This window comes from Aquila chrysaetos, chromosome 1, assembly GCF_900496995.4.
Source record: "Aquila chrysaetos chrysaetos chromosome 1, bAquChr1.4, whole genome shotgun sequence".
Classification (NCBI taxonomy): Eukaryota; Metazoa; Chordata; class Aves; order Accipitriformes; family Accipitridae; genus Aquila; species Aquila chrysaetos.
The window spans coordinates 45657662-45684064 of record NC_044004.1 but is presented as its reverse complement, the minus strand read 5'-3'; the positions used below and the strand labels follow the sequence as shown (position 1 = coordinate 45684064).

The following is a 26403-nucleotide window of genomic DNA, read 5'->3' as shown; positions in this document are numbered from 1 at the left end:
TTATATTTCCAAAAACCTTGCTCCAATTCTTTATTGCACTAAGCACTGCTGTGATACTGTAAAGAGAGGCAAATACCGTATAATAAGTGCTTATTATTAAATTGGTGGCCAATGGTAGATGCTTAAAGGATAAGTACAGAAACACAGAGAGAACAGACAAGTTAGTATATTCCCCTGAGTCCACTTACTGCCTGAGCTAGAAACTGCAGATAGCCATTTTGTCTAATATTCACTGATGGACTTCAGCTCCTTAAGTTTGTCTGCTTCCTTTTTCAATTTATGTATATTTTTATTTCCATAACGTTAATGTGAATGTGAGGAGTGTTGCTTCTTTATATTCATATAATCGTGTTTGGAAATCTGATTAGTTTATTTAATTTATTTTGTTTACTCTCTCTTCAAACAGAGACCAATTGGTACCTCTGAGTTTTCCTGTTTATTTCTCTGTACATTCCTCATTGTATTATATTTTTTTAAGGAATTTAATCAGAGACTAACACAGTATTCAAGACAGGGATGCACCAAGCACTTAGCAGGGTATTTTCCTTGTCATTTGATATTCCTTTCCCAGTATTTATCATACTCTAAAATACGTAATATGCGTATAATTTATAATACAAATTATAATAATCTATGTTTTATAATAATCTGGTTTATAATGTTATGCATTTATATTTATGTAAAAATCATTTATATTATATAATTTATTATATAACTTATAGGTTAAAATATAGACAGAAATAAAAAACATTCCAGCACATCTTTTAGTATATATATGATTTGTCTGTCAGTAAACACTGACCTGAAATTCTCAGACAACTATTAACAATAACTCCCATATCTTATGTCCTATAAATACAAACAGCTAATTTACAGCTACTCACTGCATGTAAATAATTAAAGTGTGGTATGTTTCTCCCCCCCCCCCCCCCCCCCCCCCATGTAAATAATTAGGATGCTGGGTTTTATTCCTCATAGACATCAGTTCTTCTATTAACAGTGAGTTTCACCTGCTATTTTATCATTAAACTGATCTATATTGTGGCATTCCTCTGCATTATTCTCTGTCAGCTTTAGATTTGCCTTAAAAGCTGAGGAGGGATAGAGTGAAGGATATGGAACAGATAATGGTTATTCCTTATTTCTCACTGTACAGTAAGTTCTTCAGTATCAAATTTAGATTTTCCTTTCTGATTCTCAGAAAGCTCTGTTATCTTACTTTTCAGCCCACTTCCAGAGCATTCAGGAATGTGATGCACACTGCAGTTTTCTCACTATTGACTTCTCTCTGTTTCAGTTCTGAAACTTTTTGATAAATTATTATCCATAAGAGGATTCTTTTATTCTGTGACAAGTTTGTTCCTTAAAACCCTTGGGTGAGGAACACTGCTGGGAGAGCTGTACCTTCTGAACTGGCAGATGGAATACCTTAGGGCACCTCAGTTGCCTCATTTAGGTAAGGGGATTGAGACCATAAGGTCATTCCTCAAGCAAGTAACCTGTTCCGCTCCATATAATTTGTAGCTTGTGTTACTGTTCTATCATCTTCTTTTCATAAAATTTCCAAATCATTATTATATTGAAAACCTCTTTATAACAATATTTACTCATGTATTCAGTTTGCATCCATTCATATAGAAACACTTGGTTGTGATTTACTTGTCTTACGAGTGTATATATATTTTTCAAGCTGACCCTTATCACTGGGATGGGGGAAAAATACTCTGTTCAAACCAGAATTGCAAAGAAAGATTTAATCACAGTTTTCTACTGAAACTTATGAAGCACAAACATGAAATATTTTATTTCATTAAAGAAAGTTCTACTTGGTAAAATTCTACTTGGTATACACTCTTGATTAAAAATGCAGTCATTCAATACATTTGGTACAATGCAATCAAACACAATATAGTCTGCTCAGTAGAGCAACTGGGGCTAATCTAGCCTTAAAACTTTCAGACTGTCTCAGAAGTGGTTTATGCTACAAGATGCTCAGTTATACTTAAATCACTATTTTACTTATTTAAAAAAAGGGCAAAATACCATAAAATTATATATTACTTCTTTATTTAGCTTAGGCTATTGATTTTACAGCATTAAACTCTTTGTGTTTCCAAATCTGGCAGTTGATGCTGAATAACTTTCAATACTTCTATTGCACTCAAACCCTCAAATAGTATTAACAACGGGGATAGCATTCAAACACACATCCAAACTCTGAGGTAGACAGTCTTACATAAACTGAATATCCAACCTCTTTGAACTTTAGCTATCACTAGTAAATTCAATGTACGTTCTTCTGTTAGCAAAGGCATATTAGACTGATACATATCAGGACTTGTACATTATACTTCAATATGCACATGCACAAATTACAGATATTTATGGTATCTCTGTGTGATGCACATTGCCTGCTTTATCTTAAAACTAATGACAATATTACACTCAGTAAGAAAGGAATAACTGCTTTGAAAATAATTGGTTCATTTATTCAGCTCCTAAGCCACCACCAACAAATTTTGGCAGTGAGGGAAAAATATTGCTTATCTAATATTATTTCCATTAAAGGGTGTGTAAAAAGTATTATACTAATTAATTCACATATTTTTCAGTGATTCTCCTGCCCCCCTCCCCCCCCGAGAAAACAACATGAAAAGTTCACAGAATTGCCATAGTTATCCCAGTTGATAAGCTAGTCACCCCTGAGTTGGAGACAATTTCTTTCAATTCTTGAGAAAATTCAGTGCGAGCCTCTATCTCCCTTTTCTCTCCTGCTGGTACTTTTCACCCTTGTATGTTCAATATTTCGTGGAAAACAAACTAAATTCCAGTTCTGACACCTTCCTTATGAATATCTAATAATGATTAACATATTCTAGAATACCATGGTGAGTGCTTCCTCTCAAAGTTTATTATGCTGTCTAAGTCTTCTCAGCAGTTCACTGGTAATGTAAATTTTGTTCTCTGCCTGCCTCTTCCTTTGGAATTGTTGGACTAGGAGAGGTGTTGCTTTTATGAGAGTTTAGCAAATATATACTAAGCACTATTTTACCTCTCCTCATGCTGTAGTCTTCACAAAGAGAGAAGACTGAAAAATATATTATACACAACCAGTTCCAAATGTGATAATGTGTATATATAAGTCCAGTGTATAAACAAACAAAACAAAAAACTAATTAATGAAAGCTGGCTTAGCCAGAGTTTATATGAAGAGTGAAAATATATACCTAAATACAAGAATGCCCTAATTTAAAATGTATATATATTTAAAATTAAGAAATTTTCCACTTTCAAAGAAATTGTTTCCAAAATTCCTCAGCTATTAGGCTCGTGTCCTGTGTTACTAAATGGTGACTAGCCAGGATATTCGGCATTAAGAACAGAGACATAACTCATTTGAAAATACAACCATTCCACCCCAATAAACTGATTTAATCAACTTAACGCACCTACAAAGTATAATAAATGAAATCTCAAATACCGGTTAGATCACTGCATTCCTCCTACCTTTAAGAGAGGAGACACTTCAGATATTAACCTGACATTATTTAAAAGGTCATTTTCAACATATCACAGAGTAGTACTGTATACCCTCAGGACATGTCAGTCTTTGTCTTTTACATACTATTAATCCAAAAAAAAAAAAAAAAAAGAATAAAATTAATTGTCTATTTTGTGTGGATCAGAAAAAGAACATAAGTTCTATCCACATATTCAGTGTTATTAATAGGTTTATAATACAGCTACAGTAATAAATATAAACCATGCTTCATTGCCTGTGACTTTGAAGACTTCATTGTATATACTGATAGATGCAAATACCTCCCAGGAAAGAATACACCACTACCCTTTCTTGAAACGCTTTCATCTACCATTAGGGTTTCATGGCAGAAAGGCATCTGCAAACACGGTATTTTTTTATATAGAGATTATATTACATGAACTTTGAAGAAGTAGCAGAAGTTTTAGCCAAAAGTATGTCTTCTCCCATTAGCCTGCTTCTACTGCACCACATGCTAGTGCCCCCATATCTTCACACGTAGTCCGTGTCCTCAAAAACCTCACAACTGATATCTTATCTCCAAGCTGGCTGTGCTATAGCACCAAGAACGGGGTTCTTACAAAGTAATCACGGTATCAGATTCCCTCTATGAATGCAGCCATAATCCATATCTAGCAGTTTGTCCTCGTTAAAATGCTACATGGAAAGCAGATCATGGTGTCATGACAGCAGCTCTCTCCCCCAGGACCTGCTGCCAGCTTTCATGCATAGCACACTTCATGCTGTCATCTTCCGGTTTTCCTGCAGAAGTGGCAACCACACTCTGAACCGGAGTTGTTAGGTCACCTTAACTACATACAGCAGGCTTGGGGCTTGCAACAGCGGAACACAGCACTGCCATGGCAGCCAACAGCTCATACGTCTGTGTACCAATCTGTTCTGTCTCTCAGCAGCTACTTTATGCCACTACAGCCCCTGACTACGGAGGCACACACTCTTCATCCTTCACCCACCGAAAGAGGCTGGCGCAGTCATTTTGGAACAGCCAGCAATGCTGCTGACAGCTCGTGTGCTGGAACACGCAAGCAGAGAAATACATTTTTTTAAAATCTCACGAAAAGCCCTCACCGTGCCAGATGAATCCTGCCTTCTGCTGACTCCTGTCCAACTATCCCTCACTCCTTTCCCAATTTAAATTGCAAAACTATCAAGCTGCACAAGCAGAAGGTGGAGTGCAGACCCTTGCACTCCTGGTCCCGTACTACCACACTTGGCCTTTGCGTAGACATTACAAACACGTCAGGTGGCTCTGAGATGTATCCCCGAGGGCACCACCATGGCGAGCAGCCAGCACAAGGCCCAGCCTTTCCCTGCCTTTACTCTTATTCCCTCTCCCTGCCCTCATGCTGCTTGCACTGTCAGGTGCTGGTAGAGAACAACAGAAGCCCGGGCAGCAATTGTCTGTGGGGGAATACAAGCAAGATGCATCTGCCCCGGGCTTTTCTAGAAGGGCTTCTTCGGAATGGGGCCTAACAGCTTACAGGTGGCTCTCATGAGCCCAGACGCAAGTGGCCTGAGTGTGCCGGAGGCATTTCTGAAAGGCCAAAACACCTGGAATGTGGATACAGACGGGACACTTATTAGGTGAAAACTTTGCTGCTAATGTCGTGCTCTAATCTTACCATTTTAAGTATATTTATTTATTTAAAGGATGACGCCAGATGTCTTAGTGTCAGTGACCCAGGTTTCAATTATTATAATGAAACAAGAAACGGCAATTTTAAACCGTTCTTATCATGTTCTTCACATGATCTCACAACTGCAATCTCACAATTTCTTTAATATTATAGAAAGCAGAACAAAATGAGGGTACTATATTTCACATATCTCAGAGGAGTTTTTTTTTAATAGAACTGAGTTGTGCATGTTGATCTATTTTTTTCCTAAGACTTCAGTATCTCAACCTCAGGAAAATGGTGGTGTTACCATCCTGGATATATACAAGTGCTAGTTTGTAGAAGTTACGCTGTCAGCAAGGCAATCTCTTGTTCCCCTCATTAAGAAAGCTTGTTACAGCTGGTTCCTCAATATCCTAGAGGATTAATGTTTATCATCATGGCAGTGTCTGAACCGATGGGAATTCAACTGCTTTATGTTATGAAATCAGAAATATAAAATCTGCCAGCTTAGAACTCAGGCAAATATTTTGGTACTGTTAACATTTTACAAAATTTGTAAATTAACACCTAACATACCATTGTGTAACTGTGTTCTCTGTGCATGCTAGAAAAGATAAACAAGTTTTTTATGTAGTCTTAAATAAAATACTGCAAACATTAATTAGATGTAAGAAGAAACAGCAGCTGTTGACACTTCCATAGTGTATTTTTGAGCAAATATGTCATCCTAGAGAAGGCAAAATAGCCACTCAAGATACAACTTTTTCTTAAACAGGTAAGCTGCTAAATTAAAGACTAAAATTCCTCCATATTTGCTATGATATGCTAATCTACCATCCCTACTTCTCCCTTTTGTTCAAGGAAATTCTGGGTTTTGGTAAAACATTAGTTACCAACAAAAACCTTGAAGCCTTGGTATTATTGAACTCCTTGAATGAAAGCTAAACCATGATATGCCTACCATTAATTCAAACTATTCATAATAATTTAGAGAATCTTTTTCTATTAAGTAAGTATTCTAGTTAATATTATGATTTTATCCCTTTACATCTATGAAACTTGCTCTATTGAAGTGCTCTAGCCAACAGAGATGGGTCCCATCTTTGTTACCCAGTGAAAGGGATTTTTCAATAACTCAGCTGGTTTAAAGTCAACCCACCTGGAGACTGTGGCTCAAGACTGGAAGATGGCAAAGATTGGAATAGACAAGTTTGGGGGTTTTACCTCTAATGGGGTTTGAAGTAACAAAAAAATTTAAAGTACTAAAGAAGGAAACGAGGTGCTAAAACCCAAGTATGTAAAGAGAGAAAGTAGGTAGTTTAGGACAGGGGAAGTAGTGTTTCAGCAGCCTTCGTAGCATGGGAGGATAGCTAGAGGACGTATCAGGGAGAAATGTGATATGGGAAAGTCTATGATATGCAAGGAACCATGAGCTCCCTGTCTCCTTAAACACAGGCGAACACTTAGCAGGAAGACACAGATGCACCCTGGTGTGATGGAGAGGAGTATACACAACAGTACAAACACTGATAGGAAATATCAAATCATCAAACTGCAGAGCATAAAGATGCATGCGGATTTTGGTATCATTGGATCGAACCACAGTTCAATCAGTAACCAAAAGGACCGATGAATGTTGGAGCTATTTAAATAAACAAGGACTTTTTGTAGCTGAGGGCAGTCTGTCCTTATCAGGATTGAACCAAAAATACATTTGCCCTCCAGTGCTCTCCCCCAGTGCCTGCGTTAATATAATTAAGTCAACTACAGATGAAATCCTGACCTAAATGAAAACATGAAGACAACTCTAAAATCCACATTTAGTATGTTGGGTCCAGAATTTTACCCTATTTATAGGACTTGGTGACATTGAAGGTTCACAAGGACAGAAACAAAACTCTAAAATAACTCCATTAACTAAAATGAATGAAATCCAAAGTTGCTCGTGATTGTCTTTAAAAAAAGTCTGTGTCTAATCATACAGATCCACAGAAATATACAAATAAAGGAAAGCGTTCTGCACTTGAATAGCTAAAATATTTATAGGCATTTTCTCTTTTTTTAAACTTCAATGCTGTGGAGTTTCTTGCCTCTCTTTTTTCCTGCTTTGCAGTGACTTGTCTCTCTTTCTTCTTAACTGCCACAACGGTCAACTTTCTTCATGAGCCTGAATTCAGCATAGTCAGAAAGAAATTCAGAAAATTGCACTTGTTCTGTCAGTTATAAACCCGGCTTGGGTTGCTAAGCACAATGTGTTGTATTTAGGAGCTTTTTTAGATCCATCACTTGGGGGAGCGTCCAGAACCTGTCAGCTTAGCTGCATTCTTTGGGAATACTATGGGAACAAGTTTGAAGATATGTCTTTGACCCCAATTTGAATTGAAACTCTGATGTCTGCTAGCCTTGCTGCTTCACTTGGACGTTAAACTCCAAGTGAATAAAAGAAGGATCTTTATATAAAATGAAATAAATAGACTGAGTAGAATATGAAGCAAACACATACAGTTCTGAGATTTTATAGAACAAAACAAACCCCACCCTGCACTGCCATACCTGATGAAAAAAAATTTTTTGACTGTGACAGCTGACTTGGTCTTTTACGTTCTACTATTTATCATAAATTTAGTGCATCATTATACATCAAATTAATTTTTCATTGAACAACTGCAGCCCTCTTTAAATTTTGCATAGTTATTTCTAATAAAACAATGCATTTCTCTTATTGTATGCTCACAATCCCATTCATTAGGACCAGAACCTCCATTTTCTGCTATGTTTTAACTGCCTTACACTATTTTACAGAGTTTTATTGCAAAGGGTTTTATACTGCTCTAATATATCTACTAGACAAAAACCTTCCAAATGGATGCTGGAAAGCTGACAGTAAACCAGAAAACCTACAATGTCCTGATGAGCTTGTAGCTAAAATGGATTGTAAAATAAGATTTTTCAATAATTCATTAGCTAAAAAAATTGTCATTTCTAAGAAGAATGGAATGGGGATAATACAGAACTAAGTAAGGAGCAGCCTATATGTGGTGATGAAATGGTCAGTACATGAAAGGAATGAATTTTGTCTCTCCTCCACCACCACTGTATAATATATTAACAAGAAATTTTTGTGTTCATTTGTTGAACAAAAAAAAAAAGTTTTAAATATTTTGTATATATATTTGTTTTGGAAAGGCAAAAAGGTGAACATCTTCAGTTTTATTTACACAATAAAAATACAAGGAAAAGTTAATGTAAAATTGACTGGAACTAAGTTTTGACCATCTATAGTGCCAGGAAACACTAAGAAGAGCCTCCTAACAGAAAAACAAATTACATTTCAACAAGAAATTAAAGCTCAGATGGCTTAGGTGCAGCCATCACCAGACACTCCATATCACATCTGGTATGAACTATGTGTATAGGCAACAGCATCCCATCTCTCTTCTGACATCAAGTTATCACTCTGAAACTACAACCTCAAGAGTAATCACCCCACCTCCCTGAGATGTAAGTTTATGCTCCCTTTTTCATCCCACCCTGACACTGTTTCCAATTTCTGAGTCAACCACACAGACTCTGGGATCATCTAGGACACCTCTGTTAAGCACAATACCCTATGAAAAGGAGCCAGGAGATGTTGCTGAACATCACATTCCCACCGCTTAGGCACAAATGCCAATCAGACAATTCGTGGCAAATGTCCAAGTACTGCAGCTACACACAGGCCCTTTATTGATGAATCAGTTACTGTCAGCGTGAATGCATCCTCAGTGCTGACTCAGGTAAGCATCCCTACACAATTAGAATTGAAAGCTCCTCTTGCTTCTGTCTGTATTTTGAAGGTCTGGGAATGCCTACCCTTCAGCAATTTCAAATATTTCTTGTTATCCAGACGAGATTTTCTGCAAACCACCACTGATTAATCAAAACAGAAAAAGACTTTTTTGAAATTTATTTTGCAGGAGACTATAGATGCAGAAAAAAAGGTTTTTATCTTGTTCAGCAACATGTAATGCAATCTGAGAACTATCACATTCATACTCTTGCAGCTCTTGTGTGACTACTAAGCAGAGAAAAGAGCCTCAATGGAGGCTATTCAGATGAAATAAAGCCTCTTTTTTGTCTTTAATTAATCACTTGCATATTAATCAGTTTCACGTAATCATTCTTGTATTCTCACAATCTCTCATTTTGGCCCATGGTAGAAAAGCAGGATTACCCTGCCTACAGATAGAAGGAAAAAATCACCTTTCTTTCTCACCTGCAACTTAAGCGTACAATTGCGTAAATGAGGCAATCTGTATGTTCAATGAAGAGAGGGGATAATAATTTCTATCCCCCAGAGCAAGACAGCATGCAGATCATCTCAAATCACACCTGATGGCAAACCAATGTCAAGTCTTCTCTCTTTGCCTCCTCCAAAAATAAGGCCTGGGACTGAGTTACTCCTGTAAGAATGGAAAGTTCCAGCAGGAAGAAGAGGAGAGTGCCAAAGAAGCATAAAGGCAGTAAATGCAGGACACCATCCTGAAGAATCAGGTTCACTTTTCCTCTTATTGGCATGGGGCAGGAGATGAGGGGAAAGGGGATGATGCTAAGGAAGGAGAGAGGATATCCCTTGTAGCAGTGCATACTGCTCAAGTTCCCTGATTTCTCACTTAGTAAAGGATTGTCAACATTGAGTGCTGGCACTGCAGCAATTTCTGGGTTGAACACTTGGAAACAAAACAAGAGCAGAGCCATTGCTGCTCTCCCCCAATAGTTGGCTGCTTTGGGCAGCCTCCTATGCTTAAAGCCAGCCCTGACTGACAACTTCAGCTCTAATTTGAGAGGTGCCACTAGGTACTGCTCTCTATTCATGGTCCATATTAGTACTACAGCCTCCAAGCTCTCCATAGTTCTGAGTGCACAATATGATAATACACAATATATATTAGAAAAAGAGAGTAATGTCATTAAAAGAATCCAAAATTATCCCTTATTTCCAAAGTTACTTGACTTCTTTGAACATCACCCATGAAAGACAGCTTGGATCAGGTCTACATTTTGCCCCAGTTTTGGCTACTCTAAAAGCTTAAGGTAGATGCAAATCTAGAAAGGGGATATCTAAAAACTACTCTAGAAGAACCATTTTGTAAAAAGCTAGGCAAGCCAGCACCTTCCGGCTGCTTTTTTGTCTTTTTTCTTTTTTCTTTTTTTTTTTTTTTTTTAACCATAATGGGATATCAGAAACATGCCTGGGAGGATAAATGTAGCTATAACACTGTTTGCTTTCCAGCAATCTCCTCCTAGAATAACATTCCCATAAGGCTATCATCACCCACTTGAATTTATACCCTAGGGACAAAGTATCCCACCAGAAGCCCTGACAGAAAAGATTAACTGTGTCTTGGGGGCTGAGGCGGGGGGAGAGTAGTTACCTGCAGCTCAGTGGCTGAAGTCATAGGACTGTGCTGTTCTGTTCAACTTTTATCTTGGACAACTATTTTTACAGCCTACTATATGTCCACAGTAACACACTAGTTCAAATTATTTTTACATCATTTTGAAGAAAGCTGGTTTGTTCCATGAGAGCTTAAGCTGATCTTAGGCCACGAGATTCCAACTGATAACCAGTTGAGGTAGAGGGCAGTGGAGGAAAAGGTTAATTTCTGGCCAGATCAGCTCCCTAGTCCAGCTCACCACCCACTCATATGAACACCCTTGGTCAACAGAAGGAAAGGAAAGACTGATCAATGGATATAACAGGATGGGAGGGATAGCAGCGGCTCAAACACAGATCAATTAGTACTCCTTTAAAAATTCACTTTTTGTTTTATAGTATAGTACTATTTAAGTCTTATAATCACAGATTTTTATTTTTTTTTTAATGAAAGCTTTGCTAATATTTTCTAATCTTAATTCCAGTACATGTTGCTTGATATTTCTTAGCATTTTAATGAAGCTTTGTTTTCACTTTTAGGTCTGGACAAATGAAAGGATGTCTAAACTGGTCTTTAAGTAAAATAGTTAAGTAATTATACCATTTACATGGTTTGTGCATGACACCTACTTTCTCAATACCTTCACACAACATGGGAAAAGCATCTTCATTTCAACTAGACAAAGAATGTTTTAAAACCATTCCACCAATTCCATTTAATGACTGCCTGCAAAATGATGGATTAATATAGTTTAATACTTTTACCTTTTGTTTTCCTGATAGATATCAGAGTCCAGTAAGGACTTATCTATTTAGCTTTACTTGCCCTATTAGATCAAAGTGAGCACAATAAACTTTAAATCAACATGCTTAAAATATAATTGAAATGCTGTTTAAGCAAGCTTAGTACATGGGTATCTGTCTTATATTGTTGTGACTATAAACTTGACCCTGAATCCCACAGCAACATGGAAAACTTATCTACTGTTGGGACACTCTGAATTATCTAGACAGAATTGATAGATTTTCATCCTGCAGATAACATCTGCGAAGTTTTGTTTTCACTACGTGACATTAATGTAGCTTGACATTGTAACATCCATTCTAAAGTAGCGTTCAAGGTTTTGGAGTTTTGTTGTTTAATTTCATTATGTAAGAGAAAAAACAGTTAGATTGACATTGTGGGTCATAACAGCCCTTGGTGAGCAACCAGTAATTTAGGACCCTTCTTTAGTAATACAGATTTTTACCATTAATATTCTTCTGTTGTTAGAGTTGCCCACTGACTCTAATTTCATAATATTTCCTGCAGATGGCCAGATATAACATGCATGCAAGCATAAAGAGGAGGAAACAAATTTCAAAACAATGCCATAATCTTCATTACAGAAGTGTTCTTTTAGTAATTAAGTGTGGAGCTGCACATATGGTGTCTGATTTATCCTCATATTTTCACTGATGCAAACCTGCTATGATAATATTAATGTAAATGTAACCATACCCGTTTTCAGTCAGTCTGGGAGCACAGAAAAGCTTTTTTTTTTAATTTTCTCTTCTTTTTCCACAAGTAATTCTGCAATTTTTTTTCCACTAGAAACTGGGAGAAAGAAAAGTAGCCACAATGTCACAAGTTTAGCTATTGTGCACTTCCCTCCTTTGTGTCTTTAAAGGAAGTAGCTACCTCATTATTTCACTTGGGTCATGAGTTATGTTCTTCTGGTTTAGGATTATTCCATCAATGTTTTTACTCTTAGCAGATGCTATGATATCCGGCAAACAAGAACAGTTTTTCTAGTGAGATGTCAAAGGCTTCTGCCCTGTGCCTAAATATTTTACACTAAAATTTGATTCCTGCTGAAGAGAAAAATACCACTGTCTCTTAACATGGAGCAAGAGAAAAAATACTTCTCAGTCCATAATTTTTTTCCTAAGGATATTTTAGAGCATATTCTGCAGGTTTTATCAATTTATATGTACAATTACTTGATTTTTGTCTTCACTTTCCACTCTGTTCTTTAATCCTAGTTCTGCCAAATTCTGACCCTTCATTTGTGAGCAGTTATGTGGCTTCTTCTGGGTATAGATGTATAGTAGTACAAGCCAAAAGGAGTAGCAGGATTCTTACTGTCCAGCTCCTAGAAAGCATGGCCTTTTATTTTCTGTTCTCCATTTCCTCATAATCTTGAGAGACTAGGTACACTCAGAAATGTACTCAATTAGAAATTTATGGGTAACACTTCTTAAAAGGCACTTTTTCATGTCTGAAAACTCAAAGATAGCAAATTTTCATATAGCGATAATACCGGCTCTCCCCCCCCCCCCCCCCCCCCGGCTTTATATAAAGTATAATTAAATTCTAAAAATAATTTACTATGGAAGAGCCTTTCTCTGGATTGTCTCTCCTCCACTTATACTTATTAACAAACTTCAGATGAATATATTTGCCTAGACACATCATTTTCAATCAGAAACTTCAACTCTGAAGTTTCACTTCTATCACTCATCTTTGTAAATTAACTGCACATTGCATATTCATTCAGCTTTTGCATTGCATGTTGACTGAAAGGAGTTTGTCTTCTGTAGCACTTTTCTATTTCTTTGTGCTTAAGTTACTTCAAGGACCTGTTTTAACTTGTGAAGTCTTACAGTTGACATTTTGTATTCCATGAAAGGCTACAAAATGAACATGTTAGAAATTGTTATAAATAATTAAATACACAACCTTTAACACCAAAAAACCCCTGATTTGTTTTATTCAGAAAGAGGCCATTTGTGAAATAAATAACTATCAAAAGAAGGGACCAAAAAAAAAAAAAAAATGTAAAACGTAACAGGAAATCTGAAGTGTGTAATTACTGCTGGACATAAATACCAGAAATAGAAGAGGGTTAGTTACACATTACATCTTTCCCCCACAAATAATTATGATGCAATTATTACAGGATTTTGATAGAACTGATCCTTCAGACACTAGTCACAACCAATGAAAATGTCATAATGATTATTGGCTTACAAACCTACTCTATATGCAGAACAAACAGTATGCTGAGAAGCTACTTGTCCCTAAATATTCACTGACAAGAGTGATAGCAATAAGTCTTTTCAGCAAATGGTATTCCTTCTTGACCTCCCTAAATAGCCGTGGCTTGTAGATCAGTGGACCTTACCAAAAGTCACCTCAGAAATCCAGTTCCAGCGAGAAATGGCTAACCAATGCTAAAGAACCCCCCAAATTACAAAATCTTTTCCTTTCTTAAAAGCACTGAACTGGGTCTTACAGGGATGTTAATGGATATAAATCAATGTGCCACAGCATCCTTCTGCTGCATGCTGGGATAAGAAAATTGATGTTGAAAATAAAAATGATAATCTGAAGCCATAAGAATCTCACATATATGGGAAGTTTAAAATGAGTCTTTGAATCTTTAAAAAACCCCAAAACCAATTCAATGATTTTTGCAATACTTTATAAATAACATTGTAACTCTTTTTGGAAGAGCCCCAGTTTAATACTTAAATAACACAGATTTTTAGAATTCAGAATTTCTATGCATGCATACAATCTACTGTTCACTTTCTTTATTAGAAAACAGAACAAAGGCACAAGACTTTCTGCTTATATTTTAACCTTAAGAGCTTCATGATCAGATCCTTAAACTTTCTTCCAGCATTTACACAAGATAACTCCAGGAACAAATACCCAATTCATTAAAAATACAAGACTAACTCAACTAAATTTGGAACTTTTGTCTCTTAGAAGGAAAGCAGAGAATGATAAAACCAAAATTATTAGCCACAGTATTTCACACAGTTCATGGAGGAATCAGATGTAGCACATAAATTAATAAAAACACTCTAACTCATTACATTCAGCAAATTATATCACAAACTTTCATTTATATCTCTTTATTAATATGAGAGCTGTTCTATCTCAGAAGTTATGATAACATGAGGGTGGGGGGTGTTATTTTTTATATTGATTTTTGAGGCTTTGGAAATATAAATCAAATTTTCAGTATAGCTTTATTAACTTTTTATGTATATACCATGTATATTTTTATAAAGACAAGCATGAAAGCTGTTTTAAAAGTTTACTTATGCATGGAAGAAATTACTGAGAGCCTACAGCAGTAGATGAATGTGACTATCACACTAAAAAGATATAAAGGACACAAATATATTAAAATATTAGATTTTTGGTCCATAGGGGACACCAATTTTAAGATCTGATGCCTGAAGCACTCTACTAATGCTTCAAATGAAACCCCCAAGGTGCAGCTAACCTCCCCCCCACCCTGCTGACTGCAACAAGAACATACAAATGTAGACTGTTCAAATATTTTTGTGACAATAATTCTCTAAGCATAAAAGAAGAGAATCAGCCTATTATTAGACAGTAGACTAAAATGTAATTATAGCTAAGCAACACAGTTTAAATTCACTTGAAAAACTGTTTCCAGTTCAAAGAATAATTAGCATAACACAAAAGTTAAATCTCAGGAGTGATGTTAATTATGTTTTTTCTTTTAGTGTCCCAAGGAAAGAACTAAATCAGCCCATGCATCAATGTGTAGAACATTTTTTACAGAATATTACTGTTTATCAAAAACAGCCTAGAGCAAAAATCATAAAATCTAAAAAAGAAATATAATTTTTGTGTTAAAATACTACCATAGTACTACTTATTGCTGGGTCTGAATTACATAAGAATATAAAGGTAGTATAAATGGAAGACAGAAGCGTAACGTGTATGTTAGAGGACCAACAAATTTAAAATTAGTATTTTAACTCTCCACTATACTAGCTGAGACTCATTCACCTTAAAAGGCATAGGAAATAAATGCAAAATATGATCAGTCTTCAAACTATCATAACCTAGAGCTGTGTGTCTTGTGGTTTACTTTAAATAAGAATTATCTCTGTCAAAGGACTTGATAATATGGAAGAACAGCAATGTGATGAACTGTATTTCAATTTGAAAATCAGCACTCAAGATTAAAAACATCGATTTCTCACTGAAGGTGAGGTTATGGCTAACCATGGCTGCTGCAAGGAGAGGGAAGACCCGTGCGACTTAATTCCGTTTTACAAGGACAAGCCAAAAATACTGTCAGGAGAAGCCTCTCTTCCTTCTCTGTGGCCTTTCCACTGCTAAACAAGTAATGAGCTGAACTCATGTTTCCATCTTGAAACAGAGTGAAGAAGAAAAGGACTCACTGTTAAAATAAGATGTTTCATTTTAATATCAGGTTTTGCACTCCTATAAATACTGTAGGGGCTAACTGAACAAATGTTTGGAAATGATACTGTCTTTCTGACCATTTTCTGAGCATTCACCTCTCAGACCTGAGGAATACCTGGACAACACTGAGAAAATCTGCCTTTACCAAAGGTACTTGATCTCAGATTTCATTCTATGGGTTCAACAATCTCAAGTCTTTCATAAAAAGTGAATAGTCACCAAGATGTTGTACAAACTTTCTGTCTTATGAAAAGCTTCTGCTTTTTTGTTGACTTAAGACTCAAACCAGACCCTTAAGATTAAAAATTAGACACTGCTAGAAATGGTGATGCAGAAGTGACAAAAAAATGCTCCAAAACGTGCCAAAATAATTCTCCTCCAGAAAGCAAAATGCAAATGCAAAAAGTTTTTTCAAAATGAACATGTTGCATCTTTTATTTAAGTAGAATAGGTTATTTTCTGCTGTATTAATTGAAAGTTGGGCTGCTGCAACTCTAAAACGTAGTTATTTGTGAATTGGTCATTCATTCATGTGCATTTAGCTTTCCATTACACTAGAGTTTGTTCTCAGAAAGTAGATACTAGTCTTTTCTGTTTATATACTAAATGTGTTTGAATCTTGCATAAAAAAATAAATCTGATGATGTCAAGGATAATATCTTGAAAGAAAACTTAGATTTTAGTAATCTTTCCATGTAGAGAATAAAATCTTAAAAATTATACATAGTTATACTTGGTACACTCTCATCTCGAGTTCATACAGAGAACAAATACATCTTAGGAATGATAGCCAACACAGATATTTTTATGCTGGTCTTGACTAGAGACCATATTGCTATGCTTTCCTGGAAAAAAAGAAATCCTTTGTGGCAAATTATGGAATATATAAGTCATAAGAGAAGTTTCCTCCTGATCTATTTTACTTCTCTTCTTCAGTTATTTATGTGTATTTTGTCTTTATATGTAGATACAGATTGCAACTTTTTTGAATGCTGGTCATGAACATCTTGTGTTAGATCACATCTAGAGTACTGTGTCTTGTTTTGGGCCCTCTAGTGCAATAAAACTATGGATAAACTGGAGCAAGTTCAGCAAAAAGACAATGGGCATAAACTGAAATAGGGAGGATCAGACTGGATATAAGGAGTAACTTTTTCACAGTTATTTTGCCTACTTTTCTGCACTTTATTTACCTTTTTTCCTAAAGAAATCTTAGGTATTGTGGCATTTTCATGCATCCAATACTTTTGTTGCTCCTGTTTCTTGTTATCATTGGAAGAGCATGACTACCACCAAATAGTTCTCATGCTAAAGGATTATTTATATAATTGTAATATTGGTGGTACTATATTCAGTCTCTAACAGAAACAAAAGTTGTATTTATTTTTTTGACTGCTCTTGCATGTGAATTAAGATTTCCATTGACCTGCCACAATGATGCGAAAGTGCTTTTTTTCTTTCTTTCCTAGTAATTATGGTTGACAAAGTTTAACAAAACCCATAAGTAACATATGTAATCAGTTATAGTGGTGTTTTAAATGAAGTTTATGAAAGAAAATATATAAAAAATTTCCAACTTGAAATGTGCAACTTTGAAGCATGTCATAACCTGCAAGCTATTTGAAAAAGAAGTTCATTTCCACTACCTGTTATGAAAGAAGAAAATTTTCTACCTGTTTTCGTTTCACCACTCCTTGATTTGTTCAAATCTGATTCAAGGTATAATGATTTACATATTATTTAGAAAGACGAAGTTCTGTTATAATAATGAAAATACATACAGTTCAGAGTTACAATGCAGAAAGCATCTAAAATATTTTGTTTCCTAATGGAAGCAAAAGTATGCAAAGTAATAATCTAGAAGTTCCTATCACTGAATAAAAGAGCATTTTTAGTTAGGAATAACATTTTATCTGATTAATGTTATGAGCTGGTTTAAGATTATTTTATTTCTTTTTGTAGGTGTTAAGAACTTCTCTGTGAAGAAACTAAAACTGATTTCAGAAAGTTTTTAATATGCTGATTTAAAAATGATAGTGGCTTTTAACACAAGAACGCCCATTCAGTGGTAAAAATATTTCAGAATTACAATAAGCCTTACTTAGAGGAAAATGAGAAAAAAGCTCGCTCTGTCAGGAAAAGAAAGAAGTATTTTAAATACCCTTCATCTTCCAACTAACATTTTCAAGTACTTTATTATACAAAAAAGTCTTTCTGAAGCCTGCTCTGAAAAGCACTGCTGGACACCAATCTCAATTAATTCAAATGCAAATAAACTGTGAACTTCAACCTACTTCAAGCAATCAGTGCAAGCATTGCCAACTCTCCCCTCATTTAACTCTTTAGAACTTCTTATTTTCTTAAGATTTGCACAACTCAGCAATGCAGCCAAATAATTCACCACTCATTTCCCGTAGTGTATGGTAAAAAGAGTGATTAATTGAATAGACTTACTATGATCATTTCTAGGGTAGTAAGGGTTAAATACCTGCATAAACATTGTTATCAAGTAAAGCTAAAAATAGATAACAAATACATATTTTCAAGTTGTTCCCATACCCACTTGGTAAGGAATCATGCCTGGCTAGACCACAACAGTGTGGCTGATTTGCACTTACTTCATGACATCTCTTTGCCAATATACTCAGGCAGTACAGTCAGAGGTACCAATGGCAAAAAGGAAATGGGAGATGCTGCCAAATGGGGAGCATTTTTGCAGTTCTACCACACTAACTGTGCAGAAATTTCATTATCTGCACTGGCCCATCCAAATGAAGACACAGCTGTTAATAAGTGTTAGTAAGTGCTGGAAAGGAGCACAACCTACCGACTAGGAGACAAGACTTTGTAACTAGAGGTTACTCAATTAACCCAAAACCTAAAGAAAGAATTTGTAAAATAGGACGAAAGAGAGTTAGCCTGTGGGTTCGATTTCTTTTGACTACATTCCCTGGGCATTAGTAATCTTTGATATTGGGTGTGTTAGAGGGAGTTTCATAAGCATAGTTTTCAAAGGTGCTGGTCAAACACAACTCTTATTCAACCCACAGCCTTCTCAATATCTCTTTACTACAGAGACAAAGTTTCAACTTACTGTTCTTCTAATAATATAAAAGAGTGTTCTTTGTCTTTTCTGTCTACCACGAGGCAAGGAAAAGCACGCTGTATTAAATATGTATAATATCTTATGCAAACAAGTTCCCAGCCTTTTCATTTGTTGACAGCTATTCCCTATGCTTCAGAAAAAAGGTGGGGGGGAGGGGGAAGCTTGAACTATAAACCAGGATTAAACAGATTTGCAAATAAACTTGCTAATCTATTTACTTTGTTTTAAAATTATGTAGCATAATAGGCCAAGCTACACTGAATAATTAACGATTATTTTCCTGCTTTGGCTTAGAAAAATCAAAGAACAAAGTCGAGACTGGCATTTGATTCAGTACTCTCCCTTGAGCCTATGATTCAATCCTGCAATATTTAATGTCCTGAATTATCCCATAATATTTGCCAGTCTGGAGAAAAATATTCAGAACTGGCTACCTAAGTTTCATTTGACCTCTTACCTTTGAAATTGCTAAGCCAAGATCAGAACTGTTAAAAGGCAGAACTATTTGTATTGGAGCTCCACCTTTTTATTTAGGTTCGAAACACAACCAAGAAAGCCTGGTTTTCATTATTATTTTATAGTCTCTGAGTCAGAGAAGAGTGACACAAAATTTACATTTTCTAAAATGTTATATAAAACAACAGTTTAGAACTGCATGCATTTACCTCAAGGGGGGAAAAAAAGTTTTCTATTTATTAGAGACATAATTTATGTGATTGTAACAGTTCTTTTTTTCTAGAATTGAGTATCTTTGCTTAAACAAATACTGAGGATTATTGAATAAACTCACACAAAAAAAATCAGAATGACAAACCAGCATGATTAGATAGATCTAGAACACACCTAGAACTGAGCAGCCATAGCATTTGGTTTTTTACTAACTACCATTTACTGTCAAAGGCTATAGCCCAGCAAATAGCCAAATGATCCACTATCAAATGTAAGCTTAGGACAACTGCCAGGTTGTATGTATGTTGATTTCATCAATAATTGTAAGTGTATGCCCTCACACGCACAGTAAGCAAGGTCTATAAAGCAGCACTTTAAACAGGAGGTTTCCCTGAATACTGATTTTATGACAAAACTCCTCTCCGAGTTTGCATTAGTTCTGCAGTCAGCCGTTTGGTCAAGTCATTAGTATCCCGTTTCCTTCAACTTTTGAATGGTGTTGTTAAAGGTCTTGGAACTGCACACTATACAAAATCATATCCTTACAAGTATACAAATATTCTTGAAGAAGGTTTACTACTGAAGACAGACTTTTTCTAATTAGAACAGATGACCAAAATGGCTGTGGGCCACACTTGATGTATATGTATATATATATTTAGAACACCATTTTGTTGAAAAATAGCAGTGCCATTTTACTTCCTTGAGAGTCTACATATCATTTCAAATCTCCATTTTTTAAACATGATTTATAAAATAAAGGATCCCAACACAAATGAAGGCAAAATATTACATAGAAAATACAATCAGATACAAGATATAAATTTAAAAGCACAGAATTAATGTCTTAGCATCAAAGTTTATCATCTGATTGATGCTGGTAAAATGACTGATCTCAGCAAGATCAATGACTTATACTCATGTAATGATGGATATAGTCCCTTTTGCAGTTAACAGGACTATGTGTATGAATAAAGACTACTCAAGTGAACAAGGGGTTGCATATTCAGGCCCTGTATATTTACAGCTGAACATCAAAAGTTCGGCCATATAATTAATGGGTTGGGGTTGTTTTGTTGTTTGTTTGTTGGTTTGTTGGGTTTTTTTCCTCAGTTAACGCACTGTTTGCACCACATGCTTCAAACTTAACTTTTCCAAAATATTTTTGTAATGTCTACTTTAGAAAGCAAGCATCCTGATCTTCATGCTTTAAAAAGTATCATTATTTAAAATTATATCAAAACATTTCAAAGCAAATTAATATTCATGCCAATGACAGATGATAAGAGCTGTCCTAGCTGATGGATAGACTATTAATGAAGGTTTGCAACCAGTGCAAGTGCTGTGTAATAAACTTTCTTTCCCTACCATTTGAGAGAGGAAGGCTGCTTTATAATTGGGTGGGGGGGGGGGTGGAATGGGAGGAGGGAGGAGGGTATAGTAAAACATATGTATTACCTAATTCTACCTAAATTTAATGAAAGCCTTGGCAACCTAAACTACTTTCTCCTCAATCTGCTTGCTTTCAACTTTACTCCTCAATAGTTCTGTGCTGCTGCCCAATGGTTATCTTTATATTCTAGCTGATAAAAATATTCAGTGAAAACAACTCACCTTAACATTAAACAAATTATGCAGGAGTAAAAAAATGCTATAATAATATGAAACAGTCTCCATTCATCAGCTTCATCTTATCAGCAAAAGTTACCTCATGATCACAGTTGCTACAACTGCTAGCACTTGTGCAGGACGACTATGTAAAGAAACAATTGTGATTTAGGTCCCAGTTCCCAAGAAAATTCACTACAGCCACAAGAGTATGAAGTGCTACATAATGCTAAAAAATAGAGGGTGGGGACCTCATTCTCCTGCTTGTTCTGTTCAGCCATCTCAGTAGCACTGGCTGCAAGCAGCAGCAGCCCATTCCTTCTGGAATCAGCCTTAATCTCAGACAGAAATCCCTGCGTGGTGCTCTGCGTGTGCAGAAATCCCTGCGTGGCGCTCTGCCCTGTACGTGCAGAAATCCCTGCATGACACTCTGCCCTGTACATACAGAAATCCCTGCGTGGCACTCTGCTCTGCATGTGCAGAACTCTGACAACTCACAGAAGCAGTAGAAAACCCCTCTGTGAAGCAGAGCGCCCTACCAAGCTTGTGAAAGGTTAAACACTGCTGAAATAGCAAGACATTTTATCTGCCCACACTTCCCAGTTTCATTCAATTGCCGACAACAGCAGACCTATAATGCAACATAATACGGTATTATTAAATCAGAGATTCGCATTTACACCTAGTTGTAGCCTGGAGGAAGGCCTGACATTCATCACTCAATATCAAAGGAAACAATCCACAACTTTCACGGGCACCTGCACACCACATTGACCTTGGAGGTAGAGGTGGGGATGATCCCTTTCAGAAAGGTGCTGTTTCACAAGTCCACAGTGTTACAGCGTTAAAGTGTTCATCAAGTAACAAGGTGTCGCCGTCCTTCTGTTACACATGCAGGCAGGCATGCACAAGAACACAGAGCAACATGAGGCTATGCTTTCAAATCCTCTCTAATTCCTACTTTGCTCTCTACTTCCCAGAATGACCTTACATATCCCTTCTTCCCCCAGCTAGAATCAATTAGAGCTTTTCTTGTCTCCCCAAACTGGTGTTTATACAAAGCAGCTTCTGTAATGTCTTTTGATATCTTTTTATAATACTTGAGATTTCTAAAATAAAATATTTTCAAACACCCAAACATTATCCTAACAGCAGGTTTTCAAGAAAAATAAGCCTCTAACTTCTCATTCTAGATTCATCTTTTGTTTACAGAGCCCTTTCCACTGAAAACTGCACCCCTCTTTTCCAAGCGTTGCCCCTACACTGACTTAAGGGCTAACAAGCTCCCAACTTTGCTCTGCCTTTAATTGCCAGCTCCTCCATCACATTCGTCACCCCAGTACCACTTATATGAAGATATCACCCGGAAAAAAAAAAAAAAAATAATATTCCTGCTTACCTTACCCGAGAGTCACTAAAGTCCGCAAGGAAAAAAAAAAAAACCACAACAAAAAAAAAACCCCAACCAAAAAAACCGCCGGGTCCCCGTGCAAGAATGGCAAAGAGAGGGATACTTCTTGGTTCAACAAAGCCAAAAGCGGACCCGCCGCGAGGGAGCCCGCTAGTCCGGAGAAAACTCGAAGCGATTCCCGGCACCGCGCTTCCCGCCGCCACCGGGCGCGGAGAGCACCGGCCCCGAGGCGCCGCGGGGAGGCGGCGCGGGGCGCCCGCCCTTCAGCACCCGCAGGGCCGCGGACAGCACCGGCCCCGCTCGCCGCCGCCGAGACCGACCGCTGCCGCCCCCGCCCGCGCCGCCGCTCCGCGCCGCTCCGCTCCGCTCGGCTCGGCCCCGCTCGGCTCGGCCCGCCCCCCGCCCCGCCCCCCCCCCCCCCCCCCCCCCCGAGCTGCCGGCATCACCGTACGTGTACCAAAACTTGCTCTCAACTGCCCCCCCCGCCCCGAGTTGGGGCAGGTTGCGGCACGGGCGCCGGCAGAAAGAAGAGCAACTGCTGCGGACGAGCGAGTAGTTCCCCACCGAAGGGCAGAGGATTATTGTGCTTCCATTTTTGAAGCAGGGGGGATGTTATGCAATATTTATAAGCTTTAATATATCAAGCGGCGATCTGAAAGCTCAAGCGTGCCGGAGGCTTTGCACAGCCCGTATCGGTAATCCCTACCATCCATATCAACTTTCAGCGCCTGAGTGGTGAGGTAGAGCTCCTCACTGGTAAACCATGCCAAAACCGTGAACGTGTTACCGTGAATCATCTCCAGTTATGAAAAACATAAGGAAAAAAGTCACCCTAAGACTACTGTTTACATCCTCTGTTTATAAGAAGGAAAACAAGTGCCTTTGGACAAACAGAAACAAACAAAGCCCCCCCCCCCCCCCCCAAACAGCTGGAAGCTAACGTCCAAAACATTAGAAATATATTTGTGTGAAGTCAAGCAAAGAAACAATAGTTTGAAGTCTCACTTGAATCTGCTTTAGTGTGAGATAATAGGTTTAGTTATCCGATTTATTACTTTTAAATTAATTTACTGTCCATTTCACCACTTTTAAAGAGCAGCTACTTAATCTTCATTGTGAAATCATTATGAAAATTCAGCATCTACTCTTCATGGCATTATAGGTTACCTGCTTTGGGCCTTTGGGGAAAACCTGTTACAGATTCAAGTATTAAACTGTCTTTGAATCACCCATGACTAAGGTAAGGCCAGACAGAGGTCAGCTGTTCTGACGTACACTAGCATGCTAGGTTAATTAGGCTTGTGTCTACACGTGGAATAAACTTGTAGGGAAAAACAAAACTAGGTAAATCCTGTACTTAAAGAACTGAACTAGTTAACATAGGAAATGATAAAATGGGATAGGCTGGATTGCATTAGCTTATCGCTGTTTTGTAAGGGAGTTCTTATTGGACTGCTAATTAGGTCATGGCACTGCAAGAAGAAACACGATTAACTTTTACACACAAGGTGTAGAATATAAAGCCAAATTAACCAGACTTGCAGTGGTCCAACCCTTTATAATTGACAGTTATCATAAAGCCAGCTTGGCTGGCATCCGGATAACATTTCTGAACAACTACTACTCTATTTCTCCCCTCTTTTTTCTCCTAAGCCCGCTTAGGTTTTTTGCAAAGTACAGACAGAATAAAATTGCACTACTTAATGACAATTTTGGGGGTACAAAATTGATATCGAGTCAACTTTGCTTCCTACTAGCATAGCTGCACTAGAAACTCTCCTGGGACAGAGGTAAACCTAAAAATTACTTGTTCCATAGCAAGTGGAAATTGAAATCTTGTGAAGGCAAACGGGGACCTTGCTCATCCATTCTCCTTTGCCATTTGTGAAAGTACATGAAACAAGTGATCAACAATCACATAAATGTTTTATATAACCCAATTAATAAAGCAGTCAGGAAGTCTATCAAATTATGCAAGGTCTGACATACTATAGCTTACTGCTTGGCTTTGCAAATTGGTAGACAAAGAACCCCCAAAATAGCACATGGAAGACTCTCAGCAGAACTCTGAAAATCTCTAAATCTTGTGAGGACTTGCACTCTGAAATCCGAGTGTAAATAATGATACAACAGTGTAGTACATTAAGGTATCTTGGCATTCTTGCGTTTTTGAATGTGTGTGTTTGATCATGCTCATCTTTTTCTTTGGACACTCACTGGGACATGCGGTTTACAAAGCTCATATTTAATTAAAATTACATTGATGTATTTGTAGCACATACATTTTCTAAATTTTCCTCTAATTTGGCTCTGTATCAGCTATCACAGATAATAGTTAGAAAATAAATTTTGCTTATTCTTATCCTGACAGCTTTCTGTCTTCTGCCCAATGGATATTGTTTATGAGCTCCATTTTGTGTATTGTTTGCTCTGTTTTTTCACAAAACAAAGAATGTGAGTGAACTAATTTTTTTTTTCATTCTTTTGTGACCCATACATTACATCATCACTGTCTGCAGTTGAAACATTTTCATCCACGGAGTATTGCACTGGGATATTACTTTACTTGATGCAATACAGACCAATGTACACTACTTTAATGGAGAATTCATTCTGTGTTTAACAGTTAATTGTTAGTCTGGAGAGACTGCTGATTCCTAGTAGTATGTTTCTGGTTTCCGTAACCTTAATTTGGGTAGTTTACAATAGTATCTTACCAGATCCCACATAGTATGCCACACAATTTTCAGAGTTTGGTATACTTAAGAGTCCCATGTGCTTGGCAGTCAAGTATGCTTGGTTTTCATTTTTCTACCTGAATTACTGTATTTGAAGCATTTGCCATTCTTTTATTGGGCAGAGGAGAAGCCATGCAGTAAGTACTAACGTTTTCTTGTAAAGGTGAGAAACACAGAGGAACTTCAAAGCTGGTTTATGCTTGTTAAGACTATAGGTATTAATAATAAAGACTCTCCATTTTGTATTTATGAGGCGCTGTTTAATATAGGATCCAACACAGCAGGAAACTTTATGTAAGACAAAGAGAAGATCAAAGTCTCTATATATTAAGGGGAAGTCAATGCAAATAACACATGATCAAAGTTGTTTAGCAACCCATTCAGTAGTTGTCCAAAACATTTGCTCTCATACTGTACAGCCTGTCCATAACTCACTGAATTTAGAACAATAGTCACTTTCTTTGACTAATTTGGATCTCCTTTTCTACCACAAGTAATTCCAGAGAAAGGGTTACTTACCTTGTAAACAGCATCGCATACAAAATGAATGCTGAATTAGAGAGTAAGCATAGTATTTCAGAAGTGGCTACTTTTCTTCTCTTGGCTTTTATACTGCAAACAATTCTAAAGCTATTTTAAATCATTTTTTTGTGCTTGGGTTTTTGTCTTAGCCATCAGTAAGGAAAAAAATAGGAAATTTCAGAAACTTGCACTGTTACTCTTCAGATTATTCCAGAGACTTACGTATGGCTTGGTACCACTCATCACCTGTAAGTTCAACAAAAGCATTTTCTTTTTCTGTGATATATCTTTAAACATTCAAAATGAGAAAAGTGTGGCCATGAATAGCATTATCAAGTTACCAAAGAATTCAGGATATTAAAATCTGATACTACCAAGTATCAATTAATTTGTTGTCCCAGCTAACCTGACAGTTATGAAGTAGTAAACAAGACTAAAAAAAAAAAAAACCCCAAACCCAAACAACACTTTTTTTTTTTTCCTTTGAATCAAGAATATGCAACACTTTAA

At 36.9% G+C, this 26403-nt stretch overlaps 1 protein-coding gene across 3 annotated transcripts in view; it reads right to left on the bottom strand.

Annotated features, from left to right (window-relative positions):
* Positions 1–23171, bottom strand: part of FSTL5 (follistatin like 5) — a 335945-nt gene extending 312774 nt beyond the window's left edge. Inside the window, exon 1 of one of the 3 annotated variants that reach the window (XM_030015397.1) lies at positions 23091–23171. Coding sequence is in view for 1 of the 3 variants with exons in the window: in XM_030015388.1 (XP_029871248.1) it covers positions 21229–21236 (8 nt within the window). In the remaining 2 variants the exon portion in view is untranslated. Of the gene's footprint in view, positions 1–21228; positions 21467–22621; positions 22893–23090 lie in introns of those variants that run through there. The other 2 variants (XM_030015404.1, XM_030015388.1) reach the window with 2 other exon arrangements.
* Positions 23172–26403: the final 3232 nt, after the last annotated feature.